The sequence below is a fragment of the Anopheles moucheti genome, chromosome 3 (assembly GCF_943734755.1).
Source record: "Anopheles moucheti chromosome 3, idAnoMoucSN_F20_07, whole genome shotgun sequence".
Classification (NCBI taxonomy): domain Eukaryota; kingdom Metazoa; phylum Arthropoda; class Insecta; order Diptera; family Culicidae; genus Anopheles; species Anopheles moucheti.
This window is the reverse complement of record NC_069141.1, coordinates 32,510,366-32,524,538: the sequence shown is the minus strand read 5'-3', so window position 1 is coordinate 32,524,538 and position 14,173 is coordinate 32,510,366. Positions and strand designations below refer to the sequence as shown.

General features: G+C 46.2%; 4 protein-coding genes across 5 annotated transcripts; 2 read left to right on the top strand and 2 right to left on the bottom strand.

Moving 5' to 3' along the window:
* Window positions 1-1,353: 1,353 nt before the first annotated feature.
* On the top strand, window positions 1,354-2,460 carry LOC128304732 (uncharacterized). Its single transcript, XM_053041948.1, has 3 exons — window positions 1,354-1,810; window positions 1,876-2,203; window positions 2,265-2,460. Exons 1-3 carry the CDS (start codon window positions 1,354-1,356, stop codon window positions 2,458-2,460), a joined length of 981 nt encoding a protein of 326 aa, XP_052897908.1.
* Window positions 2,461-2,509: 49 nt separating this feature from the next.
* On the bottom strand, window positions 2,510-6,960 carry LOC128301583 (adenylate kinase isoenzyme 1). 2 transcript variants are annotated; one of them, XM_053038144.1, is made up of 6 exons: window positions 6,545-6,960; window positions 5,273-5,407; window positions 4,693-4,967; window positions 4,538-4,622; window positions 3,323-3,472; window positions 2,510-3,157 (listed from the first exon to the last, which is right to left on the bottom strand). In XM_053038144.1, the coding sequence occupies exons 1-6, from the start codon at window positions 6,545-6,547 to the stop codon at window positions 3,071-3,073; spliced, it is 735 nt and encodes a 244-aa protein (XP_052894104.1). In that variant the 5' UTR covers window positions 6,548-6,960; the 3' UTR covers window positions 2,510-3,070. The 2 variants fall into 2 exon arrangements, with proteins under 2 accessions (XP_052894104.1, XP_052894105.1); XM_053038145.1 differs by lacking the exon at window positions 5,273-5,407 and having other exon boundaries at window positions 6,545-6,959.
* Window positions 3,880-4,476, top strand: LOC128301584 (uncharacterized). Its single transcript, XM_053038146.1, has 2 exons — window positions 3,880-3,920; window positions 3,981-4,476. Exons 1-2 carry the CDS (start codon window positions 3,880-3,882, stop codon window positions 4,474-4,476), a joined length of 537 nt encoding a protein of 178 aa, XP_052894106.1.
* Window positions 6,961-8,891: 1,931 nt separating the features above from the next.
* LOC128304524 (uncharacterized) lies at window positions 8,892-12,868 on the bottom strand. The gene is made up of 9 exons (XM_053041718.1): window positions 12,847-12,868; window positions 12,348-12,512; window positions 12,149-12,259; window positions 11,220-11,362; window positions 10,698-10,880; window positions 10,112-10,623; window positions 9,817-10,033; window positions 9,585-9,749; window positions 8,892-9,275 (listed from the first exon to the last, which is right to left on the bottom strand). The coding sequence occupies exons 1-9, from the start codon at window positions 12,866-12,868 to the stop codon at window positions 8,892-8,894; spliced, it is 1,902 nt and encodes a 633-aa protein (XP_052897678.1).
* Between the last annotated feature and the right edge of the window lie 1,305 nt (window positions 12,869-14,173).

Here is a 14,173-nt window from a genome sequence, read left to right as displayed (position 1 = left end):
AGAGAGGAGAAAAACAGTAACACTAGTAGCATTCATTCAATGTGATTAAACACGCATCGAGTCATTAATATGATGTAATACCTTTTTTGCGCTTCATACCAAGATCGATGTGTCCTAGTACGGGAAAAATGTTGAGAGACACTTTTCAAAAGTGATAAATAAAAAACAATATATACAGCAAGAGTGAACAAAAAAACAAAAAAGAAACAAACTGCATGCATTTAAGAAAAATCCAATCTTAACGTTAATACTAAAAATCATCCATTTAGGGAAAAAAAACAATTTGATGTGTATTAGACAAAACAAAATTCACTGCAAATCCCACAAGAAAAAGAAATCAACAAATAAGATTAAAAACGGTGTGTGACGTCCCGTTCCTGCTAGTGAGTGTAGCGCGAGTGTAACATTAGCAGTAGACTGTGCTCGAAAACTAAGTGGAACGAAACAATACACAACAATCCGGTCCCGGATGGCCGAAGTGTGTCAGTACTCATTCCATGAGTGCGTATGTGTTGTGTGTTAACAAATTTTCATGGACGTCATTCTGGAATAACGCGAAAGAAAACACGCTTTAGCTGAGATCGAAGATAAAAGGAAGGATAATAGTAGCAGCAGCAGTAGTAACAGTAGTGATAGTAATTATGGAGAAGATTATATGAGGATATAACCCCCAAACAACAAGAACAAGCACAATGATCGAAAGAGTGTAGCGTTAATCACTAAACGCCTGTAGTGAGTAAACACCAAGAGCTGTCCGCCCTTGGAGATTAAAGCCTAGTACTTCTTGTAACGTTACTTTTCTATTGAATGGAGATTTAAGATGTTTTATATTACCCTGGTCACTGTCACTGTCCAAGGATGCTGAGAACACACAAAAAAACACAAAACAACTTAAGTACAAAAACGACCACAAAAAACCCCCATTACAAACACAAGCAGCGAGACTTATCGCATGATCTTGCGCGAACACAGAACGGATCACGACTATCTCGGTTTACTTCATCCTTTTTTTAAGATCACTACGATCACCATCACTGTGTGTAGATTAGTTTGTCTCCCATGTGTCCCATGAAAAAAGGTCACCCCTTTTGCTATGTGTAAACCCCAAACCCAAACCGGTCGAGTATAACTCAGACCGAGCGGCCCCGTAATACTCTGCGCCACGATGAATCTAATGCAGTAATAAAATCGCTGAATAAAAAACCCAACGCTGACTGACTTGCTTATCATTCACCGACGACGACGCTAATGATGACAGCAGCGCGTATAAAAGTGTCCATCACTTGTCTACTCCATTGTGCCATCAAATGATCAACTCGATGGTGGAGTTAATTCGCTCGCCTCACCATCACTATGCGGTTGACAGTTGTACTAGCAGCAGTGGTTTTATTGCGCTCTCCCCCAGATGGCGCTAGCATGCGTACCTGTGAAACAGCCGCTCGGAAGATAGTACATCGGTTCTATCCATTGCGCCACTGTCAACGATCCAATCGCACCGTCATCGGTCTGAGGAATGTAAAAACAGTGCGCGAGTGCGCTGACTTTGCTCGTGACAAACAGGGACTGGCGTTTAACTATGCACCGGTAGATCGGAACAGCAGCAATTGGTTTGAGTTGGTGAAGGAACGCGAGCAGAACAAATCTGCCGTACCGCCATGGAAACCGCAACCGCCACGCATTCCGGCCAGCTCGTTTGGGTTTGACGATTTTTACAACTGCCATGTGCTCGATTGTCCAGAGTATCGTAATCTTTCGAGTATTGTAAATGATACGCGATTCGATTACTACACTCTTTATGCAAGAACTTTGCGTAAGTGCGGCTTGAAGACTGTAGAAAGTCACGAATTTAATTGGAATTCTTCTTGGGTATTCTAGCATCTGCAAATACCACCTGCATACCTTCGATCGGAATGTTCCTGTTCGATGAGACAAGGACGAACTACTCGTACGCATACAACTCTTGTATCAGCGCTGGCGGTAGCTTAGCACACATTGCTAGCGATGCTAGAACGTTTCATCTAGCTAAGTATATTGCGAACTTACCGTTGGGGAACAATGCCACGTTGAACTCCTCCGACACCACCACAATTGATCCCATCTTCTACGTGGGTTTGAATGAGACGTTAAAGGGTCGATTTTTCACCTCCGCCAATGAACGCCTTGATTGCTTCATCTTTCGAGCTTGGGCTCCTGGACATCCAGAGTAAGTTTACTACTGAGTGTACTTCCTGTCATAGCATTCGTTTTTTTGTTTACATCTCCAGCCGTAACCGACATCCTCCCAGCTGTGTAGCACTAACCGACGAAGGTTCCTGGAAAACTTTTAACTGCAACCGAACATTGCCTTATATCTGCGAGCTTCATACCTCGGGACCAGCGCTGTATCAACCAAAGCTCCAACGCAAATGCTACGTCAAGCGCCCAAATAACAAAATTGCCCCGTCCCGTCGAGTGACATAGCGATGGTCGGGTGACTACTTCTAGTAAATAAAACGTCAGATCCAGGAACGGGTTGCTTTATAGAATCTTATTTATTAGAACATTTGTTCCCGGCTCGTAAGCGAAACGTCAAATCGACAACACTGTAGAACGCATTCTTTGGCTTGAGCTAGCGTCAGCTATATGCAGAACAACTGAGCACTTTGCTAGTTGATATAGTTGATAAAACGACAGTAAAAACGACAAACAGTGATTGATTGCTTGTTACTACGCTACACAACAAAAAACCAACACGGACTTCGATCTAGGCCGAATTACGTCCATCAAACACGCACACTTTCGCTAAATTTTGTCTACTGTCTTATAGCTATTATTGAAATTGATAAGCGTATTATGTTTGTTTCATTTTTTGCCCCTCTCCTAACGTTGATACGTTTTGAGATAGCGTTGCTTATTGTTGTGCAGACACACCGTGCGATGTGTGCACCCTAACAAAACGTGCCCCATCTGTGGTGGTTGCTCTTCCTATCCCGACAGTCGCACGTGAACTGGCGAATGATTGTGCATGGATGCTGGATTGCATGCGCTGATAAAGCAAACGAAACCTTGTCCATTGTGCTGGGCGAGCGGCTTACTTTTTGCCCTTCGCCGCCAGTAGTTCGTCGATGGACTTCTCCACATCGGCGAAGATGTCCTCCGGCGCACGTTCAGCATTGATCTGATGGAACAAACAAGAGAAAAAGACATGAATTTCAGAAGGATTGCATACGTCTAATTAGACAATTTTGAAGCCAATTTAGACAATTTAGACAATTCATCTCGTAGCAAATTTACTAATAACCTTATAGTTTTCAGAAACACCATCATCGTCTAATGTACTTACCCTCCTCAGCTGTGTTGGGTACTGCACCAGAATTTTCTCCGTGTTCTCCCGGAAGGTGGCAATGCGAGTCTTTAGAGTATCCTCGTTATCATCCGCACGAACCGTGGCCGATTCGGCGGCACGCTTCATGATACGTGCCACCAACGTTTCCTAGCAGGAGAAAGTACACAACATTACCACAGGGAATTAGAACAAAAACGTAGCAAAAAACATTGTTCTTCACAACATTGTGCATCGAAAGGAAATAACACGATGTTTCGCAACCTTGTAGGCTGTGTGATGGGTTGGGCAAAACACATTCGAATCGTAGAACACCGAGCACGTCCTTTCAAGCCTTTCAACCATCGACATCCGCCTGTCATGACATTAATTGCAATTTTTAGATTTCAATCGATCGAAACCGTAAGGTCCTTGAATGCAACTTTGAGCTTCCGGTGCGGAACTGGTGCAGTTGCAGTTTCAGAACCATTTTAGTGCATGCAGCTAGGTAAAGAGCTAGCTTTAGTGAGTTCCCAGCTACCCTCACGTTGTAGTGTTGTGCAACTAGACTATAAGCAATGACTACCTGGGGAGGCATGAAAATAAGTAGCTCCAAACAGTAAGTAGTTCACAGAAAAAAGGTAGAAATATTGCTTTTACAAATGATTTTCCATAACAGAGGGCAACCAAACAACAAGCAAGCGCCGATGCGTTTTTCCGACACGCTAACGGCCGCTCTGGGCAACCGAAAGAACAAGTACAAAGATGTATCGAAGGATCTCAACAGTCTGATCAACCGCGAGGAGCTGGACGATGAAATCTTTGTGCCGAACTATAACATCCGCAAGATCAAGGCTATGATTGCCCGTGTAGTGAAGCAACAGTTCGTCATCCGTAATGAGGACGGTGATCTGCTGAAGTGGGTGTACGATCCGGAGAAGAATCTTGAAATGAGTCAAACGATAGCGAAAGCGGTGAAGGATCGGCTACGCAACCTTAACATGCCCCGCTATCGGATCGTGTGCTTCTGCTCGATTGTGGAAAAACAGCTACAGGGAGTGCACTACAAGATGAAGTACATACTCGACCCGTACATGGACAACTACGTGCAGTACGTGCATGATGGTGCGATCTTTTGGATCATTACGAATGCCTTTCTTATCCACAAAGACTAGGTTGGGGGTAGCGGAAGGTGCGAAAAACGTGGGACGCTCAGTTCCGCCCTTCAATACTTACATTGGAACATTCGAAGTACAGGATGATGTCGACCGGAGCGATAAACTTCTCGAACTCTGGTCCTTGGGCAGGTTCCCGTGGGTAGCTGGAAGTGCATTAGTGTACAATCGTGATGAGTGCTCCATTACATCGGACGACAAGACGGTACTACTCACCCATCAATTAGGTATCCAACGGTACCATTCAACGCCTTCACCATGGCCGCCTCCAGCAGCTTCAGCACGGTCTCATTTGCCACCAGAATGCCCTGCTTCATCATGTCCTGCAGCTCCTTGCCCTTCTCCGAACCGGAAGCGACTTCATCGCGCAACAGATCACCGGTACTGAAGTGCGAAAAGTTGTACTTCGACACGATCTTTGCGCACTGGGTGCCCTTACCACAGCCCGGTCCGCCGAGAACCCAGATGATCGGAACGTTGGCGTCGCGCATCTAAACAAGTGGCAAAAAAAAACCGGAACATTTCTCATTTATTTGTGCAACACTCGACGTTTGACTGCAACATTCAATAGAGATTGTCTTGCGGTGCATTAGTTCCAGCACGAAAAAGCCATTACGGAGAGCTACGCCACTTGTGGAGAGTTCCTAGGTATCGCTCTGCCGGTTTTAGTACGCAAAGAGCGCGCAGTCTTAGGTTAGAAAGAGGGAACTGGAAAGAAAGCTCTGGAAAAGCGCACAGAACCGTACGGGGGGGGGGGAGAAAAATGTACACGACCATCTAACGGGGTGTAACTTACGTGGCCATACGAGCTGCCACCAGCGGTCGGTACCTGTACTGCCGGTGAGCTGCTGCCGGATGATGGATTAGATGCGTTTGCCTTCTCCTTTGCCTTGGATTCTTGCTCCAGCGCCATCTGGTGGCACATGAATAACTGAACCGCAAGGGAAGGCGTTCAAGGGGTGGAAATCGTACAGCACAAAACCAATTCATTAGGGAAGGGTAGTAGAAGAGTACAGGCGAATTGAGCTGCTCCCTAATCAAACTAACAAATGTACTTTCTACCGTTCGACCATCAACGTGCTACCGATCAGGGATTCTATGCTCTATACAATAGTCATCTATTTTCAACAAATAGATCCGATTTTTCACCACGCCATTGTGCTTAATGATGGGCTACGGTCGGTGGACCAACGTCTCGATTTCACGCATTATTAAGGACAGGCTGCATTTTTCAACAGTCAACTTTTACAAAAATAGTACAACCCGTCCGATAGGCTGACCTCACCACAAGGTGTCATCTGCCCCTCGACGGCCTTTATTTACAGTCGCATCAAATAAAGGATTCAACAGTGATTTCCTTCCCTAACGCACATCTGTCTCTCTGATAATGAATATCCTACATTAAAATTTCACTTTTCACTGCCACCATCATTTTCTTGGCAGGTATCTGTTCTGCCGGTGCCTGTGTGAACGGAAACACGCTTGGCAAAACATTCACCAGTGTGTCTATGCGCTGCTATGGGGAGGTCAACAGTTGATGCCTTGAAATCGGTCGGACTTATTTTTAGACCACCGCCGTGTCCGCTGGCGTTTGGTACAATCGACAAACACAACCTGCCGATTCTTGGTAACCGTTGCGCCCTAGTGTTCCCCTGCTGTTTAAGGTTACCTCCGATGAGCATCGTATCTGCTTAACGACACTGTACGAATTCGTTCAGGTTCAGGGTTGAACCGTTTTGGTCGAAGTTTCTTCTCGACCAAATGACTAACGGCTGCGAACCGTGTTACGCAATCGTGCTGGTAGACATGTTGGCTCGCATGGAAAAGATACCCCCCAGTGGGGCGTTAAAACCCATCTCCGTACTGTTAATCACACACGCACACGTAAGTCTCACCCATCGTTTCACATGTTTGAAATAGCACACGGAGAACTAGCTGCAAATGGCCGTCTAATCGTGGAAAATGATATGCAACGGGTATTGAAAAATGGGAAACGGAACCAAACGAACAAAAAAGAACACAACAACCAAACGCGTTGGGCCACTCCGAACAGCGCCTACTCACTCACCATGATGACGAACTTTGCGAGGCTTGCTTGCTGCACGAAATCCACAAGTAATACTGACTCAAGCTCGCGCTGCAAGCTTCTAAGCGATGGTCCGAACGATGCGAAAACTCGCGATTCTATCTCGCGCGGCTACCGAGACCGCGCAAATTGGTTTGCGTTACGCGCCTGTGTGTGCGTGCGGTTGAGAGATGTTTAGAGAGCAAACATTAGGGAAGGTAAGGGAACGTTTGATTAACTTTTGCTGGACGGAACGAACGGTACGGTGGGCTAGTGGGGATGGGGCAGTATCGCTGGGGGTGGTTTTGTTTTATTTTTAATCAACTGCGGCTGAACCAGAGCCGAGTGGCATAAAGTCTCTCTCTCTCTTAGCCCCGTTTGCCCCCAGCACACGATCAATTGTATGCGCGCCGCTATTGCGTATGCATGCGAACACTAAGCGGAGGTGTTAAAGTGCTAAAGTAAATGCTTCCCGCTCGTTCGTTATGATCGTGCTGGACGATCTAGGCAAGCCGCGTCGGTCTGAAATGTGATACTGCAACGAGAATTTAATTGAATAGATTGTGTACTCGAGAAGTGACATTAATTTCACTATAGCCCTTGTAGCTATAGCGTGGAAGATGTTAAGATTTAGATGTGTTTTCCCCTTACAAAGTAACGCTTAAATAAAAAAAAGTGTTCCAACGAACTATTTTGCAAAGTCTATTTATGTTATCAAATTAATCAAAGGCTCTTTAACGCAAATTTAATGATAGGCACTTAAGTACTTAAGTGCTTAAGTACTATTAAAAATTGAACTTATTAAAAGTTTCACTTCAAGAAAATATTATGTACTGAGTAGAATGTCACCTTACGTATGTTTACCTCCCATACTAAAAATCACGAACCGAACGTCCATTTCCATGTGCAGAATGACATAAGTTTTTCAAGGACAATTTTCCTACCCCGTTCGTCTAAAAGCGTGCCTAATGATCGCAAAACAAACTACAATCCTTCCTTCCTCATGGTGAATTAAGACTCTGAATATCGCAATAGCATATTGATCAAACTTCAAAGCTACCTCGATGTTTTTATTTAGTCGTTAAACTTTAAAGGACCTCGCAATGTATCACTTTAGCATGATCTAATAACTAAACACAAGCTTTAAATATTGCACTAGAACGCACCTCAGACACTCCTGTGTTAAGCAGAATGTGGACCAATTACAATAAACTAACTACACCAGTGTAAAATATCCTTTTGGCTCCGTAACAACACAACGAAAAACACCCCGCTATCGTTGACTGTCTCGCGGTACTCCAATCAGTTTGTTTACATCAGCGCTGCATTTACTGATGGCAGGAAATGGTACGCTCGTCAAACACATTTTTTCCTGCTCATTCAGGAGATACTTGCACTGCCATTTGCTAACGATCGGTGAGAGTGAGAGGAACCGCGAGAGTGAGAGAGAATATTGTTTTGCGGTAAATGGTGTGCGAGTAAAGTCTCCACAAAGGACAGCTAAAAGAGACGCAGGACACGCTTTAAAATGGCAGGAGAAAATGAGATGGTCATTATCGGTTTTGGAGAATGCGCAGTTGAAATACTCGGACTCAGATGTCTGGTCTGTGTCATCCACTTTTTTTCGTGTGTGCAATGTATAATGGTATTTTTAAATCATTCATATTTTTAACGAAAACATCCACCGTTACTAAACCGCACCGAGCGTGTGTGTATGATTACTAATTGCGCCACACAAACACAAACGCTGTAATAAAACAACACACATTACTGCTGCAATTTCTAACGAAAAGGGCTAGAAGATTTGATTTTATTATACCGTACTGTAACAATATGCAGTAAACAAATGCTGTTTGACCTATTCAAACAATGTTCGAAATGTTCGGATTATCGTAAAAAACGAAACACAGTAGTGTAGTATGCTTCTATACAGCATGATGCTACTAAAACGTGAGTCCTACCTTATCTATCGACCTGTTCCCGCTTGCTTCACAATGGAAATAAAGGTTCAGAACCTATCGTTCCCTTCGTTCATTCTTTTCCACATCCCTTACCGTACCGTAACGTTATGCTCTTGGTTTAACTCTTATACTTGTTTATTTGGCACAATGCCAAGATAAGATACCGAACTTTCATCTTTTTTAATTCCGCACTTTCTAGACCGTTTCTCATTTTTAAAGCTATGCAGACACCGCTTCGTACCGCGTGTCCCCTATTTCATTGAGATACGATCGGCTGGTTTTTAACATATAAATTGCTCTTCCATACAATCCCCGTGCCGAAATGGCGTGGAGCAGACTTTTGTACTTATTGCTGTCAATCTCCATCCGCCATCTTGCCAGCGCACGCACTAGATGTGTGAATCTATCGGGTAGCTGTCCGCTTCCTCCAGCATGTTGCGGAAATTGGGACGCCCGTTCGGGACGTACCCGTTCTTGGCCGGGCCCGGCTTACCACTTCCCGGGAGGTGCCCGTTAGCAAGACTCACGTGATGGCTAATCGTTGGTACCGCGCCCGGCATTTCCGTGTCGAGGTCTTGCACGATCGCATCCATGCTGTTACGCTGCGTCTGTTGCAGCACGGTCTTGAAGGTGCCTATTTGCACCGGCGGAATGTCATCGTTCCTGTCGGGGTCGGTCTCGGCGAGGCCGGAGTTCAACACCCGCTCCATGTTGGCGCGAACGATCCGCTCGAACTCGCGCTGTACCGATGGGCTGTCCGTGTCTCCGTCAACCTTGAACGAGAAGCAAACCCGGGGGGAAGGTTAAAGGCATCGGGTGAAGGCTAGGCTAATTTGAGTGGTTGCGGAGGCGTTCGTGTGTGTGTGTGTATGTGTGATGAATCATATACAAACACCAACTGCTGCATGAGAACGGGAAGGACAGTTCCGATTGACACAGTTCGAATGATTAATAATGTATTGATGAAATTGATGGTGATGGAACGATTCCTCCGTGCCAAACCACACACGCCCGCACATGGAGGACGTTCTTTGACTTTGTGACAATGAATTTGAACTGTTGGAACAGATCACACTACTTACGATGGTGAGCCGACCCGCGGTATCCATCTCTTTGAGCATCGGAAGCGTTAGCTCCCGGAACAGCTCCAATCGGCGGCGAAATGAAGACACGGTGTCATCCAGTCGCCCACGTCCGAGCTGCAGCTTCGAGCAGTCCAGCAGAATTATTGGAGGCTTTTGGTTGTACTACGTGCAGGAGTAGAGAGTCAAGTTATTGGGTCTGTCCTCACAACTACGCTACGATGGCTCTAACCTTTCGCTCGAAATCGGCGACCTGCTCCATGTCCCGGGGATATCCATCGATGATAACTCCGCGCTTTTCGGCCAGCTGCATCAGCTGACCCTGTATCAACGCGTCCAGCGATTTCTTCGGTACCATCTCGCCCGCCGTTATCGCTTCCTTCACCGCGTAGTTATCCGACCCTACGCGTGGTCCTGATTCGGCCACAGCTCGCAACGATCGCCCCACACTATCGAGAAAACCACCAACAGCAATGTAATGAATATCTTTCTCGTTTTGTGACACAAATTCGCCATCGTCTCGTTACCTGAAATGACCCCAGCCGGGATTGGTTCCTACCGCCTTTAGACACAGCGTAGCTTTATTACTGCCAGGACCTCCAATCACCCAGATCACAGGCGGTGGCAGGGATCCACGGTGTCGGAAACGTTCGGGCGATGCCTCACCATACCCACCCACGGTGGCCGTCTCGCCAGTTGTCTGGTGCAGGCTGGTACGTGACTGTTGCCGGTGTAGCAACCCGTGCGACGTGGGGCGCGCCATCTGGTCCACCGCATTCGACGGTCGGGCACCATTTGCTGGGGGCGGAGGCGTGCGAGTATGATTTAATTCTACTTGATGTGCGGGAGCTGCAATGACCTTAGGTTGACTAGGTGCCGTGTCTACACTAACTATACTGCCGGGTATGTCATCTACGCCCCTGCCCATACCTGCGACTCCATTTAACAGTGCTTCCTGATTTTCTTGCGCACCGAGTATGTCTAGTACGGCGGTGCGAAAGTCTTTGTACACCTCCGATGGCGATCGCTCACCGTTTATCTGGAATGTGCGTGGAACGACGATGATCAGTGACAGCCGGTGTTGGCCAGCGGGACCGCACGAACAGCACTTACCGCGATCAGCATATCGCTCTGGTCGAAGTAGTCCGCCACGGGCATGACGTTCTTGAAGAAGTTCTCCAGCTCCATCTTGGCCAACGAGAGTACCACATGGCCCAGCTTGGCACCGTAATCGATCTGCTTCTGTAGTATGGCCTGGCGCCAAGATATCAGTATCACACCGTTGATTACCTGGATCTGTAACGAGAGTCACACCGAGACCCAAACCCATACGGTTTTAGCCTGTGGGAACTGGGGCCTTTTCATCAAGGTCAAACGACTACCCCTGCGCCCGGTGAAAGCGGAATTGAATATCTATTCATAGACTTCAGAATTATTTCCAGCAGGCCATTTACTGAGGGACACTGATGTGCGGGTGTGTGTTTGTGTGCATGTGGGAGGGGCTTTAATGACTTGGACAAACAAACTGTCAGCAGCTTGTTGTATCCTTTTGTATTGCTAGGACAAATTTGCATCCTGGAAAATCAATCGATTTTCCACTTTCGGAAGTACATTAAGTTGCTAACATCACCTTACCTTTTCCGAGTACTCGACGACGTCCCGCATCGATCGTGGATATCCGGATACAAGGTAGGTTTTGGCAGCTGGTGACATTTTCATTTCCAGCATCAGTACCTCGGTGACCGTTCGCGAGGAAAGCTGGGAGAAGTCTTGCATATCTGCGGTGGAGAGACAGTACGTTACGTTACGAAACACTTGGTCATGCTTTTGCCCCATGCTGCTTGGTTTGCTTGATTGTGATCAACCGGGCAGGCACGATGGTTGTCAAGACCTTGAAAGGTTTTTCCACGCGGCACACCGTACCGTGCCGTCACATATGGTAATGTGGCGTATCGGTTAAATGATTGTGTTATGTGCGCTATTTGACCTTAATCAATATTTGATTAATTTATCAACCAGGGTCCCGTTCTCGCTTTTCTTCCCATTTTCTACCCCGCCGAGTGTCCCACCCGGTTGTTACGCGGCACACAATCGAAAGCAAATCAAGGGCTATCGGAAATCGATCGAGAAAGTTCTGCCAGTGGTCACGGTAACCCCACTGCCTGGTGCGAGTTACTTCTTCGAGCGGTACCAATTCGTCGCCCGGTTCGAAGAAGTCCATGAAAAGTTCATGCCGCAATTATCTCCCGGGGCTCGAGGACAGTCGGCTCCTGCCAAGTACAACAATACACACCACCAAAACCGGAACCGGAAAGATGACGCTAATACACGCTCGTAACCGTTTCGCTCTTTGTCAATTTGTCAACGGGTAATAATTACGGATATATCGATTTTTATTTGCCCACACGCTATGACGTACCTTGCCTATCTTACCCGGTAACCTATTGGTACCATTAAAAACTGGAGAGTAGTTTAAAATATTCCAACAACGTCGATTTAATGGCTTATTCCCGGCCGCTCACGTGAAGGGTATTTGTTTTCGATTAAGCAAATTGCAGACTTACCATTCCCGATGGCGTACTGTTGCAGCAGGTCCATCATGTTGATGTGCGTAACACCGCGGCGCTCCTGCATCAGAGTATCGCAGTGCGTTACTTTACCACTACCGGGGCCACCTAGGGGAAGCGTGTTAGGGACATGATACAGCAAGGAACACTTTAAACCTTCCGCACTGATGTTGGTGTCGTCAAGGATTTTTGTTACCTAGCACGAATATGACGGGCACTTTCGGTGGATCGAACTTCACCTTGCCGGTGTTCTGCATCCCGGTTATGGCACTTTTGGGGGTGCGTACCACGGCGGAACGCGTGCTCGGTCCACCGCCTTTCCAGTCTGGGTCCTCTATGTCGGACGCAGTGTTGTTTTTTTCTGCAAATAACAAAGCAAGCGAAGTAACAATGAAAACTAGCGAAAGAAAGCATTTGTTTGTCATTGCAACATTTTCCACCATTCCCAGGATGTGCTATAAAAAAAATATTGCATAACTGCCAGGCGCATATTCAAAAACTGTATGATCACAGCGAACTGTAGACGCATGTAATGCTTCTTTATGTACATTTTTGTTAAGCAACAGTAGATAAAATGTCAAAATTGTTTTAAAACAAATACATACATTATGACATACTCTAGGAACAATACCCTTTAATAACGCTATCGTTGACGCTATCAAACGCAACTTGATCATTTCCAGAAAATGGCTTACCTGTATCTAGACAAATACCCATTATCCATTCGAGTTAATTGTTGTTGTGCAAAAGGTTTTACGAAATCAATTAGTTGCAGCTGTACTCGCGGTCCCACGGATGACGCATTGATGGAAGTGATCAACCAATTCTCCAACCGCACTGATCTTTATCGCCACGCTACACTACTATTAGTAATTGTTAGTGTATGAACCTCCCTGTACTGATACATGTTCACGTTCAGCCTGTCACTGGTGGTATTTTGCACTATGCTATCGTACTTTTTGAACAAAGTTTTTGATGCTTTTGACAAAATAATTTATATTGTTTTGGGGATATACTTCAAGAACTATACTAGCTTTAGTGGAACTTCTGCCGCACAGCAGAGAAGGGAAAAATGTCATCCAAGCACCAGCATTTAATAGTTGTTTGTCTATATCCGAAGGTCTGCGTTACACACGTGAAGCGCCCATGGACACGCGGCACGGACACGATACCCCGATTAGAACCGGAGACGGAACCTGCTCCACTCTCGGCTCTCACCCACTCAACCACTTAGACGAGCTTGTCTTGTGCATGCTCAGCTCGCTCGGAGTAAACACAATTATAACTCGATGAAAGTGACATTATTCTGTCAAAACAAACCATCAAGTCTGATTGAGCTAGCGCGGGTTACATTAAGCTCGGAGGTTGGGATTTTCCTGGACCCGGTCGGCAGGAGAGGAGATCGGAAAACTCGGCCAAACACGAACTTCACGTTCACCTGGCCCTCCATGCCTGGATTGAAACTTCAAAGTAAACAAAGTGGAAAAACGCAGAACAACAGGAAAGCACACACACAAAAAACCTGGGGTTACCCAGTCCTATCGGGGACAAAAGCCCGATGATTCAGCAAATACTATTGCACAAGTCGTATTAGTCGTACATCCTAGTGGTGCATTTGTTTTAAGAATGACGGCACTCTCAAACACCCACACGATGCGTGATCTAACCCACCGTGGCCTGGGAGGGGGGAAAGTAAACGGCATCAAACATTAATCATGTTTTGGCTTTGGGAAATGCTGTCAACGGAGTGAACTTCCATCATACACGCGAGAGATACCGAACTCTCGCACTCATCACACCACCGCAACGATCACCATGGGACCCCCCGGGTGGTGAATCTTTCCTGCCAGGTCGGCGTAGAAAAAAAAGGAAGTGAACGAATGGAATCAACGGAATGGACAATCGACTAATCGAAAGTGAATCTAAAGCAATGAAACATTGATGAAATTATGTTGCCGTTCCAACACAATCCGCCTAGTCCGGCCTGTAGACGACCTTCCGGTGGTTCTAGTGTGGTGCAAA